General features: G+C 38.9%; 1 protein-coding gene across 4 annotated transcripts in view; it reads left to right on the forward strand.

Moving 5' to 3' along the window:
- Positions 1-11075, forward strand: part of MNS1 (alpha-mannosidase 1) — a 37588-nt gene extending 26513 nt beyond the window's left edge. Inside the window, exons 12-17 of one of the 4 annotated variants that reach the window (XR_016103327.1) lie at positions 903-983; positions 1070-1240; positions 9805-10030; positions 10106-10219; positions 10425-10602; positions 10699-11075. Coding sequence is in view for 1 of the 4 variants with exons in the window: in XM_088958126.1 (XP_088814252.1) it covers positions 903-983; positions 1070-1240; positions 9805-10030; positions 10106-10128 (501 nt within the window). In the remaining 3 variants the exon portion in view is untranslated. Of the gene's footprint in view, positions 1-902; positions 984-1069; positions 1241-9804; positions 10031-10105; positions 10363-10424 lie in introns of those variants that run through there. The other 3 variants (XR_016103325.1, XR_016103326.1, XM_088958126.1) reach the window with 3 other exon arrangements.
- The last annotated feature ends 4855 nt before the right edge of the window (positions 11076-15930 follow it).

The raw sequence follows: 15930 nt of genomic DNA on the forward strand, positions 1-15930 counted from the left end.
CTTTCTTTGGCTGCAGTTGGGACTCTCCCCAAGGTGATGGACATTTTAAATTCAAACTTCTTGAGGCAACAAAAGAAGAGAGGGAGAATAATGTGGAGAGCCACTAAGGCAGCTGTTGCTTGGGTAGTGTGGGAGGAAAGGAATGATAGAATTTTTGCTGGAAAAAGTAAACTTTGGAGGAGGTAATTCACATTATAAAAGTGAGGGTTGCCTTGTGGATAAAAATATTAGACAGTCATAGAGAAAAGGAAGAACTAAGAGTTGAGTGGATAACTCCAGAGGTTAACAAAGTAAAATTGAACTTTGATTCTTTGGGCAACCCGGGATTGGCAGGAATAGGTGGAGCAATCAGGAATGCAGAGTGTAAGATTGTGGCTCTATATTCAGGTCAATTGGCATTACAAACTCAGTAAAGGCTGAGTTACTGGCTTTACTGAAGGGACTCTGGCTAGAAAAGCAACTGGTTTTCGACAGGTGGAGGTGGAAGGAGATTCAGAAGTAATTATTTTTTGGGCAAGATGTAACAGACATATTCCATGGACCCTTACACATTTCTTCAGGGAAGTGGAATGATTAGTAAAGGATATAAATACTGATTTCAGGTGGATTAGAAGTGCAAATGGGCTAGCAGCAAATACTTTGCCAAACAAGGGGCTGCAAGGCAGCATCTATATTGTGCCTCATTGTAATCCTGGTTTGTTTCTTGGGGGGATGACAGGTCATCTTTTTTTGTACTTAATCCCATATATTTTTACTTAATAAATCAATCTTTGTTGCTGATAAAAAAAGGGCTCTTGCACTCATTGATGCTGTTGATAGCTTACAGAAAGTTATTGCTTTTTATACATTAACCAGATTCCTTCGTTCTTCTGTTTATTTTCTTCTATTTTCATTTTGTGCAGCTTGCTTGGACTTGTTATAACTTTTACCAATCAACACCAACAAAATTGGCAGGAGAGAACTACTTCTTTCATGCTGGACAGGTTAGATATGTGGATTCTCCTGTTGTTATTGTACATGATAGGATCATGATCTGACGTTGCTTGTTCAATTTATGCACAATTGGCAGGACATGAGTGTGGGTACATCATGGAACATATTAAGGCCAGAGACAGTGGAATCCCTCTTCTACCTTTGGCGTTTAACTGGGAACAAGACATATAAAGATTGGGGTTGGGACATATTCCAAGCTTTTGAAAAGAACTCCCGCATAGAGTCTGGATATGTTGGGCTGAAGGATGTAAGTACTCCTCAAGTCCAATACTTTTTTAGACATATACCAATTTTCAAGTTCTCTCCCATTTTACTTGAATTGTTTTTAGGAAAAGTGAAAAAAATTTATGAGGTGATTCCTTCATCTCAATGATAGGGTCTTGCTTTATTTCCTCTAGTCATGTTGTCTTGCATTGTCTAATTAAGGAAGTGTCCCTAACACAGAATATTGAATTCTCCTATGGTATGCTTCCCTTGGATGGTTGATAAGAGCATCTCTTATCTCAAACCATGTCACCATGCTTCAATGTTTTAGGCTTTGGGAGAAATTGCGGCTGTTAAGAAATGGCAAAATTTTCCAAAAATCTTGAAACTCCTTGATATTTTGCTAGAAAAATACAAAAATGTTTTCTTTTATTGTTTTCAAGAAGTTGAAAAACACTCCTGTAGTAATTCAGAAAACAAAAATCTTGAAATTCCTTGATATTTTGTTGCTAGAAAAATACAAAAATGTTTTTTTTTATTGTTTTCAATAAGTTGAAAGACACACCTGTAGTAATTCAGAAAAAAATAGAAAAGGAGAAGAAAAGGAAGAAGAAAGAGAGATTTCAGCAGAAGTATGTAGAAGGAGATGAAAGAAGAAGAGAAGGGAAGAGAAAAGAGAAGAGTTTGATCTCTTTCTCTCTAGTCCCCTTTTGATCTCTTTTGTTCTTTTAAATTTAATCTAAGTACAATTCAATGAGTGCCCATAATGGGGCGGCCAGCACTTAAAGAAACAATAAAAAACAAGTAACAGGCCCATAACTAAGGCCCACTACTCAAAGAACATAAACATAACATGACTTAAATAAAATAAAAGAAACTAAGGCCCATTCGGCCCATTCTCACTACACAAGACTATAGATTGTTTAAATAGGCATATCAAGACACATAATAATACAAAAAGCAAAGCAACCATGTTTAAAATACATGTCCAATTTGGAGAAGAAAATTAATTCCTAATAGGCATATGGGATACCCTTCACATTCAGAACATCTGGCTATGGTTCTCTACTTCTCTTATCTTCTTTCTTAATCATTCAAAACTATATGTAATTTAATAAATCTAGATTCCAGCAATGTCTTAAAATGTGGAGGTGTGATGTGAGGTGTTTCTCTGCTGGGAGGCATGAGGCATAGTTCAGAACGTAAATGGCATAAGCCTCCCAAGCACAAGCCTCCTTGAGAGGAAGGGGATGAGGAGGAAGGAGGAAGAAGTGCAAAGAGGAACATTTTTTTTTTTATATGAAAGATGTCTTGTAAGAAAACTGAAAATGCATAACACTAGCTGAAAGGTAGAAAAGTGTCTTGTATTAAGAAGAATGGGATCTTTGTATTAAGAAAAATGAAGATACATAACACTAGCCAAAGGAAATTCATAATTCCTTTCCACACACATACCTAGGGGTGAGCATGGGTTGGTACGGTTCGATTCCATGGTAGAACCTCGAAGGTCAGTTCTTGGTTTTTTGAACTGGAAGCCTACCTTGTGAAGGTGGGTTCTAGGGTCTACCCATGGAACCTCTTCTTTCTAAACAAAAACATGTTCTTTAAAAACTTGATTTTCAATAAATATAATATATATTTTAAAACTTATGTTATCTTTATTGAGTAAATTAAGTAATTTAATATGTAGGTTATCATAATATATGGTTCAAAACATATCATTATGATTTAAATTTTGTAAACATTACCATTTTCATTACCTATTATACACATTCAAATATTAAAATGAAAAGAAATGATCAAATCACTTAAGTAACTCCATCGTCAAGTGAGACCATGGCCTTTGTAACCATGAGTGCTTGGGTTCAAATGTTCACATCCTCAAAAATTATTTTGGGGTTTATTTCAAGGCAAGTTCGGTACCAAGGCCAGTTCCACCAAGGCCAGTTCATCGGGTTGGTTTGGATAGGGTAAACCACTAGACCCTAGAACTGACCTGGGTAGGGGTCAATTCCAAGAATTTGGAACCCGACCCTACACTGTAACAGATTGGGTGGGGTCAGTTCAAGGCCAGTTTGAGGTCAGTTCCATTCAATTCTGGGTAGAACCTACCCATTTGCTCTCCCCTACACACTCCATAAGAAGATTTCACCTCCTTTTCCTACGCAAAACCCACTACACCATACTTGCAAATCACCATCTTTGTCCAAAGAGCATTCCTTTCAATACCAAACCTCCATAACCAATTTACCTAACAATGCCTTATTATTGAATATTTTAACCCTCCTAATCCCCAACCCTCCATTCTTCTTATCCCTACACACCTACTCCCATTTCACTAAGTGAATTTCTTTTCTAATCCTTTAATGCCTCAAAGAAAGTCCCTCTGCATCTTCTTGATTGAATTTGCCACAGATAATGGAACATTAAGCAAAGAAAGATAATACACAAGAAGATTAGACAAAACACCTTTAGTTAGTGTTATTCTCTCCCCTGAGGACAAGTTTTTCCCTTTCTATCCTGCTAATCTCTGATCAATTCTATCCAAAACCGATTGCCATGTTGATGAAAGAGATGCTTTTGGACCTATCAATAGTCCCAAGTAAGTGAATGGAAATTCCCCCTACCAAACATCCCAAAGATGCTGCACAATCTTCTAGGCATGGTTGGGTCTATGTTTGGTAGATGTTAAAGCTTTTGTGGTTGACTGCATCACAAGTTCCTCTGAGACTAGGGGAGAATTCCTATACCCCCTAATGCTTTGGAGTTTGGACCTTTCCTCTGGTAATATTTTGCCAAATTTTTGAGTTGAAAATATGTTGCTAAAAGTCTCTTTAGGCCCTGATGTACAGTAAGGGGCTATTTGCTAGCACTCTTAAGCTGTGCTTAATCCTCTTTGCTTCTACATTTTTCTCATTAATAATATCAAGAGTATCCTCTCTAGTAATTTGTAATGATAAAAAATAATGAGTAAATAAATAAAAGCTCAGAAAAGAATTTTTATGGATTTGTATTGTAACAAGGGCTCTTAGGCTGAACATGAATGTATATTGTGGTGATTGGGAGAGAGAGAGAGAGAGAGAGAGAGAGAGAGAGAGAGAAGGAAAAAGTTACTATTGGCTGCTGCTAGTTTTCATAAAAGAATTAGAAATTACAAGTATGCCCCTGGTGGCATATCCTAGAATCAGAATAATAAGAAAAAAGAAAGAAGAAAAAAGAAATAAGTAATTGTAACTGTCCAACAGCCTACTAACAACAGCTATAAAGTAACAATTAAGTAAGCCTTACGACACTCCCCCTCAAGTTGGGCTGAAGATGTCTATCATGCCCAGCTTGTCACATAACTCATTGTGCCGCGAGCATGGCAGCCCCTTTGTAAGAACATCAACAAGTTGTTCCTTGGAGTTGACATAAGGGATGCAAATTTTTCTTTTTTCCAGTTTCTCCTTTATGAAGTGTTTATCCTCCTCAATATGCTTGGTCCTCTCATGTAGGACTGGGTTGCTGGTGATGTTTATTGCAGCCTTGTGCTTAATTGTGAATACCCATTTGCACCCCACAGGGTCTTTCCCCTTTGGAGGATCCACCTATTCCCAAGTCTGATTTTTGTGGAGGGCATTAATCTCCTCCTTCATGGCATCTACCCATTCAGGGCATTTTACGGCTTCTGCAACATTTTTGGGAATAGGGGTGCAATCAACTGCCGATAGGAAGGCTCAGTACGAGGGGGAAATGTGGTCATAGGAGACAAAGTGGGTAATGGGTTGTTTGGTAGTGCAAGACCTGACTCCGTTTCGTTGGGCAATAGGAATGTCAAGGTCATCCACAGTAGGAGTAGGGTTAGGGGGTGGACTTATCTCCTAGGAGTCTGATGATGTCAGTTGCTCAGTGTTTGGCTGCTCCACATCTCTATCACACTGTTGATCTCTCCGACGTGTACGTTGGAAGACACGGAAGGGAGTAAGGTCCGGAATAGAAGGAAGAGATACCTGAACCTATTTCTCTTCCACACTACGATTCTCCCCCTGAGGAGGAGGGAAGAATGGCTCGGACTCAAAGAAGGACACATCCATAGACAAAAAATTTACAACTAATTGGGTCAAAGCACTAATACCCTTTTTGAGAGGAGGGGTACCCCAGAAAGATACAAGGAATGGACCGAGGGTCTAACTTACCTCGGGATGGAGACAAATCATGGACAAAGGCCCGACAACCAAAGACTCTCATGGAGATGGAAAATAAAGGAGACTGAGGGTACAATAACTGATGAGGGGCCATGTAGTTCAGTACTTTGGAGGGCATATAGTTGATGACATATGCAACTGCAAGTGTAGCATCCACCCAAAACCTTTTTGGGACATTCATGTGTAACATCATCCCGCGAGCTACCTCAAGAAGGTGTTTGTTTTTCCTTTCTGCAACACCATTTTGTTGTGGTGTTCTGGCGCATGAGCTCTTATGAATGAATCCGTGGGAGGCGAAGAACTCATTGAGCTCTCCATGGAAGTATTCCTTAGCATTATCAGATTGGAAGATCTGTATTTCAACATGGAACTGCGTAAACACCGTCCTCTGGAAGTCTTTTACTATCTTCGAAACTTCGTCTTTGCTACGCATAGGAATTACCCATGTATAGCGAGAGTAATCATCGATCAATGTAATAAAGTACTTATATCCGCCCTCAGAGATTACATTGGTAGGCCCCCATACATCAGAATACACAACATGAAAATGAACATTTGATCTTTTATTACTTGAGTGAAAAGTTGTTCTACATTGTTTGCTCAACTTACATGTTTGACACATGAACTCTGACATTGAACATGACTTAAATAAAACTAGAAACAAAGATTTTATTATTTCGAAAGAAACATGACCTAAACGATTATGCCACAAGAAAATTTGACTCTTATTTGACTGACTACGCGACTCTGAGGATGAAACCGAGAGACCAGCTTTGTTGTCGAGAATGTAGAGACCATCCACTAGGCTTCCTCTACCAATCGTCCTCCCAGAAGTTAGATCTTGAAAAACACATGAGTCAGCAAAAAATGTCACACTACAATTCAAGGAGCTTGTAATGCTACTAATTGAAAGCAACTTTATGGGAAGCTGAGGGACATGCAATACACAATTCAGGTTAAGGCCATGGGGAAGGGATATTGATCATTGGATTGCAATGGAAGAAAAAGAGCCATCTGCAAGTCTCACTCTATCCCTTCATGACAAAAGGCTATAAGACTGGAATAAGTTAGGCTTACCGGTCATGTGGTTGGAGGCCCCTGAGTCAATGATCCAAGGGGAATCTATGGGAGTGACATGGAATGCAGAAGCCATATTACCTTAAGTAGATGCAAATGAAGTAGAGGGAGTACCAGTGACTGAGCTGTCCATTTGCCGCAAGGCCCTACCATAAGATTCTAGGTGCTCTCTGAAGGAATTCATTATATCCTCCTTGGGGTCAGACTTATTAGGGTGGTCTCGGGTACTACTGGAAACTTGAGTATCTTGGGTTGCCACATGTGCTGTGCTCATTTTCTTCAAATGACCTTTACCCTGTTCTTGATTCTTTGCTGCCCACTTCGGTTTCCTGTGGATGTCCCAACAAGTGTCACGTGTATGTCGTGAATGCCTATAGTGGGTATAGAACAGCTTATCTTTATCATTCTCCTTCTTAGGGTCACTCTTCTTTCCCGTGGAGCTATTATTCATTGCAGCCAAGGCAACTTGTTGCTCCCCCTCAGCTGTAACCATCACATTCCGCCTGCTTTCTTCAGATTGGACAAGGGAGTATACCCTGTGATCCGTAGGCAACTCTTTGCTTCCCGGGATCTGCACCCTCAACGGTTCATATGCAGGGTTTAGTCCCAACAAGAAAGCAAACACCCGTTGCTGAGAGACCATCTTCCTGTAGGCCTTAGCATCATCACCGTGCTTCCACTCTATGGCCTGATAATGGTCCAATTCCTTCCATATGGAGGTAAGGGCTGAATAGTATGAAGACAAGCTATGGTTTCCCTGTTTACATGTTGAGGATTCAGCTTGCAACTAGTAAACCTTGACGTAATGCCTTGGCTCAGAATAGGTAGTTCTGGCCTGTTCCCATATCTCACTGGCGGTGTCTGCTCACATAAAATTCTTTTTCACATCAGGTTCCATGGCTGCGAGGAGCCAAGACATCACCATACTGTTTTCTTGGTCCCACCTATCATGTTTAGCCGTCTCACCCTTGGGTTCTTTCACCCTTCCATTGATGTAACCAGCTTTACCCCTTGCCATTACATAGAGTTTTACACTCTTAGCCCACTCCAGGTAGTTCAGACCGTTTAAAGGGGTAATTGGCATGGGAAAAACCATGTTTTCACCTCCCATACTCGCTGTACTGCGGGTTGGTATAGCCCCCGATGAAGTTAATTCATGACTTGCCATCGAATACTACTGAAAACCAGTCCAAATACCACCCAACAACACAGCTACCACAATCAGAATGTGAGCAACTCAGGGGTTACTCCTAGAATGTGAGCAAAAAAACATTAAATACTACTGAGAACAAAGGGAATACTGCTGAGAACAAGGGGTTCAGTCAACACAACGTCCAAACAGAACAATAAACCAGTCTGGTAATCGGTTCAGCACCACCAATACAGACATTACAATCAGTCTGGCTGTAGTTCACACACTCTAACCATCCAACGTCCAAACAAATAACTATGTAATCAAGGCATGAGCCCTACCACCATCGGCCAAAGAAGGCTGAGACAAACTGAAACAAAAAAACACACCTGTTCAGCACTTGTTTGAAGGTGCTAATCTGAACTTCGAACAGAGGAGTCTGCACCAGCATCACCCTTCTCCGACTAGGGTTTTCTTTCTATTACGGCCAAGAAAAAGAAATCACAAAAGCTGCCGCCAGAAACCTGCTAAGGGTTTCTGCAGAAACTGCCACGTCCAAACACTTTTTAAGAATAGGGCAGGAGGGATCGTAGGTCTTTTTCAACCTAGAAAACCTGCTTTGATACCATCAAATAACTATGTAATCAAGGCATGAGCCCTACCACCATCGGCCAAAGAAGGCTGAGACAAACTGAAACAAAAAAACACACCTGTTCAGCACTTGTTTGAAGGTGCTAATCTGAACTTCGAACAGAGGAGTCTGCACCAGCATCACCCTTCTCCGACTAGGGTTTTCTTTCTATTACGGCCAAGAAAAAGAAATCACAAAAGCTGCCGCCAGAAACCTGCTAAGGGTTTCTGCAGAAACTGCCACGTCCAAACACTTTTTAAGAATAGGGCAGGAGGGATCGTAGGTCTTTTTCAACCTAGAAAACCTGCTTTGATACCATGTGGTGATTCGTGGGGATTGTGAGAGAGAGAGAGAGAGAGAGAGAGAGAGAGAGAGATGTATGGTTGAGAGGAAAAAGTTACTACTGGCTACCGCCAGTTTTCTATTTATATTAACTTCATAAAAGAATCATAAATTAAAAGTATGCCCCTGGCGGCATATCCTAGAATTAGAATAATAAGTAAAAAGAAAGAAGAAAAAAGAAACAAGTAACTGTCCAACAGCCTACTAACAGCAGCTATAAAGTAACAATTAAGTAAGCCTTACAACATATATGATATTACGAGTGAATAATGTGTAGTGACTGATTGTTTATGATTGATATTTTACAAAGAAAGCATCTGAAAGTCCACCAAAGAGATATATTTGTTTTTTTTTTCTTGAGGAAATATAAACAAAAAGTTCTGGCCAAAAATTTTTCTTCCAATTAGTTGATTAGGTTCATGCTGTGCAAATATATACAAAAATGGTAGTAGTTTGACAATCAGAACCGAGCTCATGCATTTCCCCAAACAACATTTTTCCAAAGGTCCCAGATCAGAGGGACTATAATTAATAGTTTTATCAATTTCTAATTTTAATAGATTTTGTCTTAGTCATGTCACACAGGTTTAGTAGTTTCCTATTTTGTTTTGGAAACTATTGGTTTGAGTCAACTACTATTTTTCTGACCTTCTGTCAGGTTTCTATTCTTACCTCTATTTCCATTGGGATTCTAAGCAACTCATTTGCAATTTTAGTAATTGTCAAATTTCTATTCCAGTTATATAGAAGAATGCTCCTCTTCAAATTGGTGTTGGAGAACTTGATTTCTTTTTTCTGTTTGTTAATTGTTATTCTGTGGTAGTTCTTTCTTACTAGAAGAAAACCAGCAATTATTCTTTGGATTTTTCCATAGATTCAGAACATACTTAACTGGATTTCGAAGAAAAGTTACCTATTGACCTTGTCTACTATCAACCAGCTCTTTTATTAATACAAGAGTTGATTTCTCCTAAATCTGTGAGTAATCCATAAAACTTCAATGAGTTGACAAAAATAAAAAATAAATAAATGTGTCAAGCTACCCCCTGCCTTCTGTATCATTTTCTTCTATTAGCAAAAAAATAAAGTTGAAAAGTGATTCCTTGACATTTAAACATAGCACAAATCAAGTAATTTATGCACAAAAAGGAGTATGTGAAGATACATGATATAATTTAGCTATGATTTTTAAGGAATGGATATTGTACTGTCCTACTCACTACTGCTGCTTTCTTTTTCAGGTCAATACAGGTGTTAAAGACAACATGATGCAAAGCTTCTTCCTTGCGGAGACACTCAAGTATCTCTACCTCTTGTTTTCACCCTCCTCTGTCATTCCTTTGGATGAATGGGTGTTCAATACAGAGGCCCACCCTCTAAAAATCGTGACACGGCATGATCACATTGAAAATATTAGAGGATTGAATGAACAGAAACCACCTGCTAGGTTCCGTTCCAGGAGGGAAGGTCGGTCAGGAGATGCTTAGGATTTATCATATCACTGAAATTTTGGGTTAACCCTTCCTTTTCTTTTTGTCATAGATCAAAAAGTTCAACAGCATTAGTTCCCTGGAACTGCACGCAGGGCCTCCTGTGGGTAGGGATCAGACTGGTCCAGATGGATAGCAAGCTGATAGTGGCCCCTTTCAGTTTCAGGTGTGATGAATGTGTAACGTAGATATAGATTATTATTTGCTGCTGCAATTTTTTTTAATGAAATATCGGGGATTTCACCATGGGGAGTTATTTTTGGGGGAACTTGTGACATGGCGACCTTAATGAATTTCTCATTTCCAAAATTTGAGCCTATTGAAGCTTACTTCTATACTGGGTCATAGTATTTTGGAATGAATCCTCACAGGTTAAACCAAGTAGGAGGTTGGGAAAAACCAAATGGTGGAATCTTCTGAATTTTGAATCATATTGACATCCAAGAAATAAATCAAATTAGTGATGAACTACATTTACCTGAGCTCAGGTTGGATCACAGTTTGATGAGTGATGCAGACTTATAGCAATCAACTGAAGCATCAAATCCAGTAACCAACTGTTTCTTTTTTTTTTTAATTTTTTTCCATAATATTCTTTCTTGAGCTATAAACTTTTAGATATGTAAGCGCTTGAATTGGACCCAGGAGTTGAAATGTGGTGAGGAATGGGAATATGGAGTACGTTGGGTATGCTTCTCCTGTGTCATTCAAAATCCACTGTGCTACTACGTGTCAAGTAAGAGATCCCATCATTTGTCATTTGTATAACACAACTGGTTGGACGACCAGAGAAGAGGCAAGCGAATTCTCCGAATCAAAAGGTGTCCGACAAATTCAGCACATGCATGAAAGAAGCACCACCACTTTAGGGTTATTTGTAAATTTACTTGTAAACATAGCGACGCTCAGAAGCTAACTGAGAAAGTATGCTTTGGCTGTTTGATGTGTTTCCATACCAATACCACCTTGATGAGTGTATGGGATTGATATGAATATGAACACTCCATCAACTTGCTGGCTTCCATTGCTTTCCTGAAAACCCTTTCATGTGCTGTGTGCTGCGTGCTGCGTGCTGCCATGCCATGTCTATCCTTTACCCCATATGTTCCAACCAATCCACATCTCCTATCCATATGACATGCAAATGTGGGAGATGTTCTCAATATACAGCTGTAGCAAGGCGTGGGTAGGGTTTGTGTGGGTGGATCGGAATTGATGTTAAACTGTTACACGGACGCATGGTTCAAAGTATCGATACATGTGGTACACAATTTTTGCATATTGCAATATTCAAAGAATCATTTTTTTCAACTTTCTTGGATCGAGGCTTCAACCATAGACATGTTAGGAGGGTCTCTTATGTTTGAGCATAAAAAGACCCTGTATTTTACATCAAACCTTGCATTGGTCGACAATGTGGTGTTGTTTGGTTACCCCAGATTTTCCAATTATGAAGGAAAGCTTATGGCAAGTCATTCTATGCGGTCCCACTTAGTGATTGGTGGGTCCTAGGATCCTGAAGTTTCTTTGTCTGTGATAATGGTTTAGAAGAATCATGGAGATGGCTTCTCATATAGAGGATGAGAGGAAAGAGCATCTAAAATGGAATCAAAAGAGCTTTTTATTTCATTTATTCGTTCACTTCAGTGGTGTCTTTTTGTTTGAGAAATGCACACCACTGAATACCCAATGATGGAAGCAAATTATTTGGGGAACATCAGACACCAATCTCATGAGATCAAATAAAAAACAAATAAATAAATGAAAATATGAGATTAAATAGGAAGATGGATTGAATCATCATGAAGATGAAAAGCAATTGTGAATTATAAAAGGCAAATGAAAGGGGGTGTGGACCAAGGACATCATTATTACACTGTCAAACTACCCAAGGGTTCATTTACTATTTTCCTTTGGACTTGGGGAGAAGGAACATCACAAACCCTAGAGTGAAAAATGACTCAAGTGGGCTTACACTTTCAGGAACAAGCTAATAAACCCCGAAGGAATTTTATTCTTCTTCTTTTTTTCTTTTCTTTTTCTTTTTATCAGGACAGAAACTCTAAGCTTCACCATTATCTGGAAATCATTCTCACTTTTCCCTTTTTCCCCACCCCATCTCAAAGCTTCATCAAAGTTTAGATAATATGATGTGGCATCCACGGAAGAAAGACTTGTCAATTCACCATCCATAATAGATTAGGTAGATGGATGTAATTGGCTATTATTGTCATACCAATCTCACAGTTCAATTGATGTCATACTTTTCAGATAGATTCATGACCAAATCCACGTGAGGTGGACATCCAAGGTTTTCCTCCTTGGTCATCCACTTAATGAATGTGTTCTTGTACGTGTTCTTGCAGCAATTATGATCCCTCAAAACCAAGCCATTAGAGAGAGAGAGAGAGAGAGAGAGAGAGAGAGTTTGGAGTATGACAACCTGAAATGAGTGGTTAATGTCCCTTTTTCCTTTAATTATAACATGTTGTCACTTCTCTGTTTGCTTAATCTGATGGCTGATTTAGTTTAACTCTTGGCATTCAAAAAGGGCTGGTCCAGTTCAAGCTGGTCTAGGCCAATCTGTGTGACCAAGTGATATGGAGCAAAAAATAAAGAAAAATGTTAAATTAATTTACCATCAGACTAGTGGGTTCACATGAATTTTCCAGTCAAGCAATCAAGTTCATCAGTTCTATTTGGTTTTAAAGGGTCCTGGTTCAATAAATGAACCAAAGTGTAGTAGACTAGGTTCTGTTTTTAAAACACTCATGTTCTTGGGTTCTCAGGTTTCAAACTGAAACCCAAGCCATGGATTTGCTTGAGGGATGGCTGTCCATAGTCCATACAATAGTAATATGGGAAGCATGATTCTCTACAGAAGACGGCCCTCAAGTGAACAGAAACAACTTTCGTCTCTATCTACTGATGTCCATGTCTTGGTAGTTCTGTAACCAACCCATTTATGTCTTTTTCTTTACCAAACTAATTGCCTGAAATCTACTTTACTAAGATACGCTTTTACAAAATGGAATCTCATCCAATATATGGTATCATCTGGTTGAACCAGTTGGATAAAAAAGAAGTTCAATGAAAGATTAGCCAGTTCCTTTGATACAATATATAAATTTTATAAAAAGGAAAGAAGAAAAGATGCCCAAAATAAAAATAAGTATGGCCTATGAGCCATTCTAGGGCAAAAGGTCACTTGATCACATCTGGAAATATCGTCTTTTTCCTTTTTTTTTTCCTCAAAATATAGATATGATAGCATACATTCACAAGTTCCCTTTTGTTCTTTTGTTCTTTTTTTTTTTTCTTTTCTTTCTTTTTTTGGGTGGATGGGGAGATGGATTCCATAAGCTTTCAATCCATCCAAAATGATGTAATTGATCATGAACTCAAGGCCACCTGATTATGCTAAATGTGTGTTTGGTAAAGAAGTCATGAACAAACCAGTATGATATTTTTCCACTTATGGAAGTAGTAATCAGTGTTCACATCCCAAATAGGAAGAAAGACTATCAGGTTTGCTAGACTCCGGATCTCCTGCCCACAAGAATTCTATTCATGCCTGCCCACAAAACACTACATTCGTGCATTGGAAATATCTCCCATGCATAATAAGATGTTCCCCATGTGTGTGGCTTCAATGTTATGTGAGTAGAGTTGTCGTGGATAGAAAATTTGGACTCGGTTTGCTAATGGTGAGAGATAAGTTAAACTCAATTTATTAGCAATAATAAACCTAGGCAGTATGATAAGGGAATTGTTTTGGGGCTGGGCTCTAAGTCTACAGTGTGTGGCTTGCTTTTCTTGTTCCTTCAACAGAGACTCTCTTGGTAATAAGGGCCGGTCCAAGTCAAGTGGAGAGACAAAGAATAATAAAAGAAAATCTACAAGAGCAAGCAAAGAAACATTCCTTCAACCCTACCCAAAAAGGTTAAACAAAGAAAAAAGTTATCACCACCACCTCAGCTGCAATGATGGCAGTAAGGGTGAAAGTGGGCTTCAAAGTTGGAAAAAAAACAGATGGGCTAGTTCATTTGTCTTGTTTACTCCCATGCAAAGAAAAATGAAAAGAAATAAAACAAAGTAAACAAAACCCACATTCTCTTGGTCTTCGACCTAAAGTTGATAAAAGGAGAAAAGTAAGTAGAGCAAGAAAGTAGAAAAAGTACTATCTCTTGATGGAAGTGATGGGTTTTGTTCTGGCAGAGAGAATCCATGTTTAGAGCTTGAAAAGGTGAGCCTAAGAAACAGAAATAAAAACAACTAAGAGTGATATATATGTGCGAATGTGTGTTTGTGCGTGTTAGAGAGAGAGAGAGAGGAGGAAGAGGAGAGAGAAAGAGAGAGGAGGAAGAGGAGAGAGAAAGAGAGGATTGTTTTGTATTTGTCAGCTTGATGGGCATGCGTTGTTCAAGGGGTGCCCTTCAAACATAAGGAATTTTAGGGTTTTGGGTACTTTCCTTTTGGCGTTTTCCCACATTCCCTTCTATTCTTAGGCTACGGTATTCCCCCTTATTCCCCTGTCAATAAATTATTTTGTTTATATGGATTTGTGTATAAACAAATACACTCATCCCCCCCTCACCCCCTTTTTTCTGTATTCTGTGTGAATTACTTGTATTCTCGAGACAGTGAATGAGAAAGAGAGAGAGAGAATATCCCATCATTTGGTCCTCTTGGGCTTTCACATTGCAGAGAGCCCAATACATTCTCAAACACTTATATCTGAGATACGAACTAAGCTTTTCTTGATCCGTTTCCCTTCCCAATGAATTAAAAACTTTAGTTGCTGGTTAGACAAAGATCCACAAAAGAATGTAAAAGCTAAGGTGGTTTGATCATCTTTTGGGCATTAACCCATGTTTGTATGTTCATTAATAATATGTATTACAGAGCACAAACACCTTTTCATAGTTCACATTTCAATGAAGAGAAAACCTTTTTGACTCAAAAGTTGTTTTGCTTGTTTATTTCACGTGTATTAAACACTCTTACCATACAACAGTAGTACTTTCAACACCCGGCCGGACCGGACCGGACTGGATAACTCAAAATTTTGGTTCCTTTGACAGTTTAGACTAGTCTCACCACTTGTTGACTTATCTTGAAGATGTGAATTTATATACCATTTTCTTTCTTTTTATTTCCCACCTCAAAATAAGCAACTAGGCCTGAACCCTAACCCGACTTGCAGCCCTAAATGGGCTTGCCCCAAGTGACTCAGGATGACCCATCTCACTAATGAGATCAGCATGTGATCAGGGGTTTCAGACATTGTTATCATTGACATTAATAGGTAGGAAATGGACCCAATTGGAGTTTCTATAGGCCATGAAATCGACCCATCAGACCGGTTCGGTCTAAACCAGACTAGAGATGTAAATACTTGTGTTTTTATCAAAATCAAGCAAAATTCAAGTGTACCAAACAAGATTCACGTGCACAGAGAGTTGAAGCCATCCCATGTAACCCAAGGCCCATCACTGGGTCATTCAAATATGGTGATGAACCATCAGAGCCCATTCGGTTGAATGACGTGTACGGATGCTAGGCATATATGTGTGTACAATATATATATTCTTATTCTTATTCTCATTCCTGATTGATTTGGAGAAATGTCTGATGTGTATGTAACACATCAGATTCTTTTAGAGCTTATCTTTCTCTCTTTCTCTTATTTCTCTTATTGTATTAATTTTATCAGTTATGCATGCATGAGAGTACAGTGATTGGACCATTATTACCATCTGTTCTATTGTCCACCCAAGGTTGGATACTATTTTCTGTTTGTCATGTAACAATGCAAATTGAGGAGTCTATTCCACAGCCAACCAGCCACACAGAGAGAGAGAGATAGGCTTTTGT

This window comes from Nelumbo lutea, chromosome 8, assembly GCF_056320005.1.
Source record: "Nelumbo lutea isolate HS-2025 chromosome 8, American lotus-T2T, whole genome shotgun sequence".
NCBI classification, from domain to species: Eukaryota; Viridiplantae; Streptophyta; class Magnoliopsida; order Proteales; family Nelumbonaceae; genus Nelumbo; species Nelumbo lutea.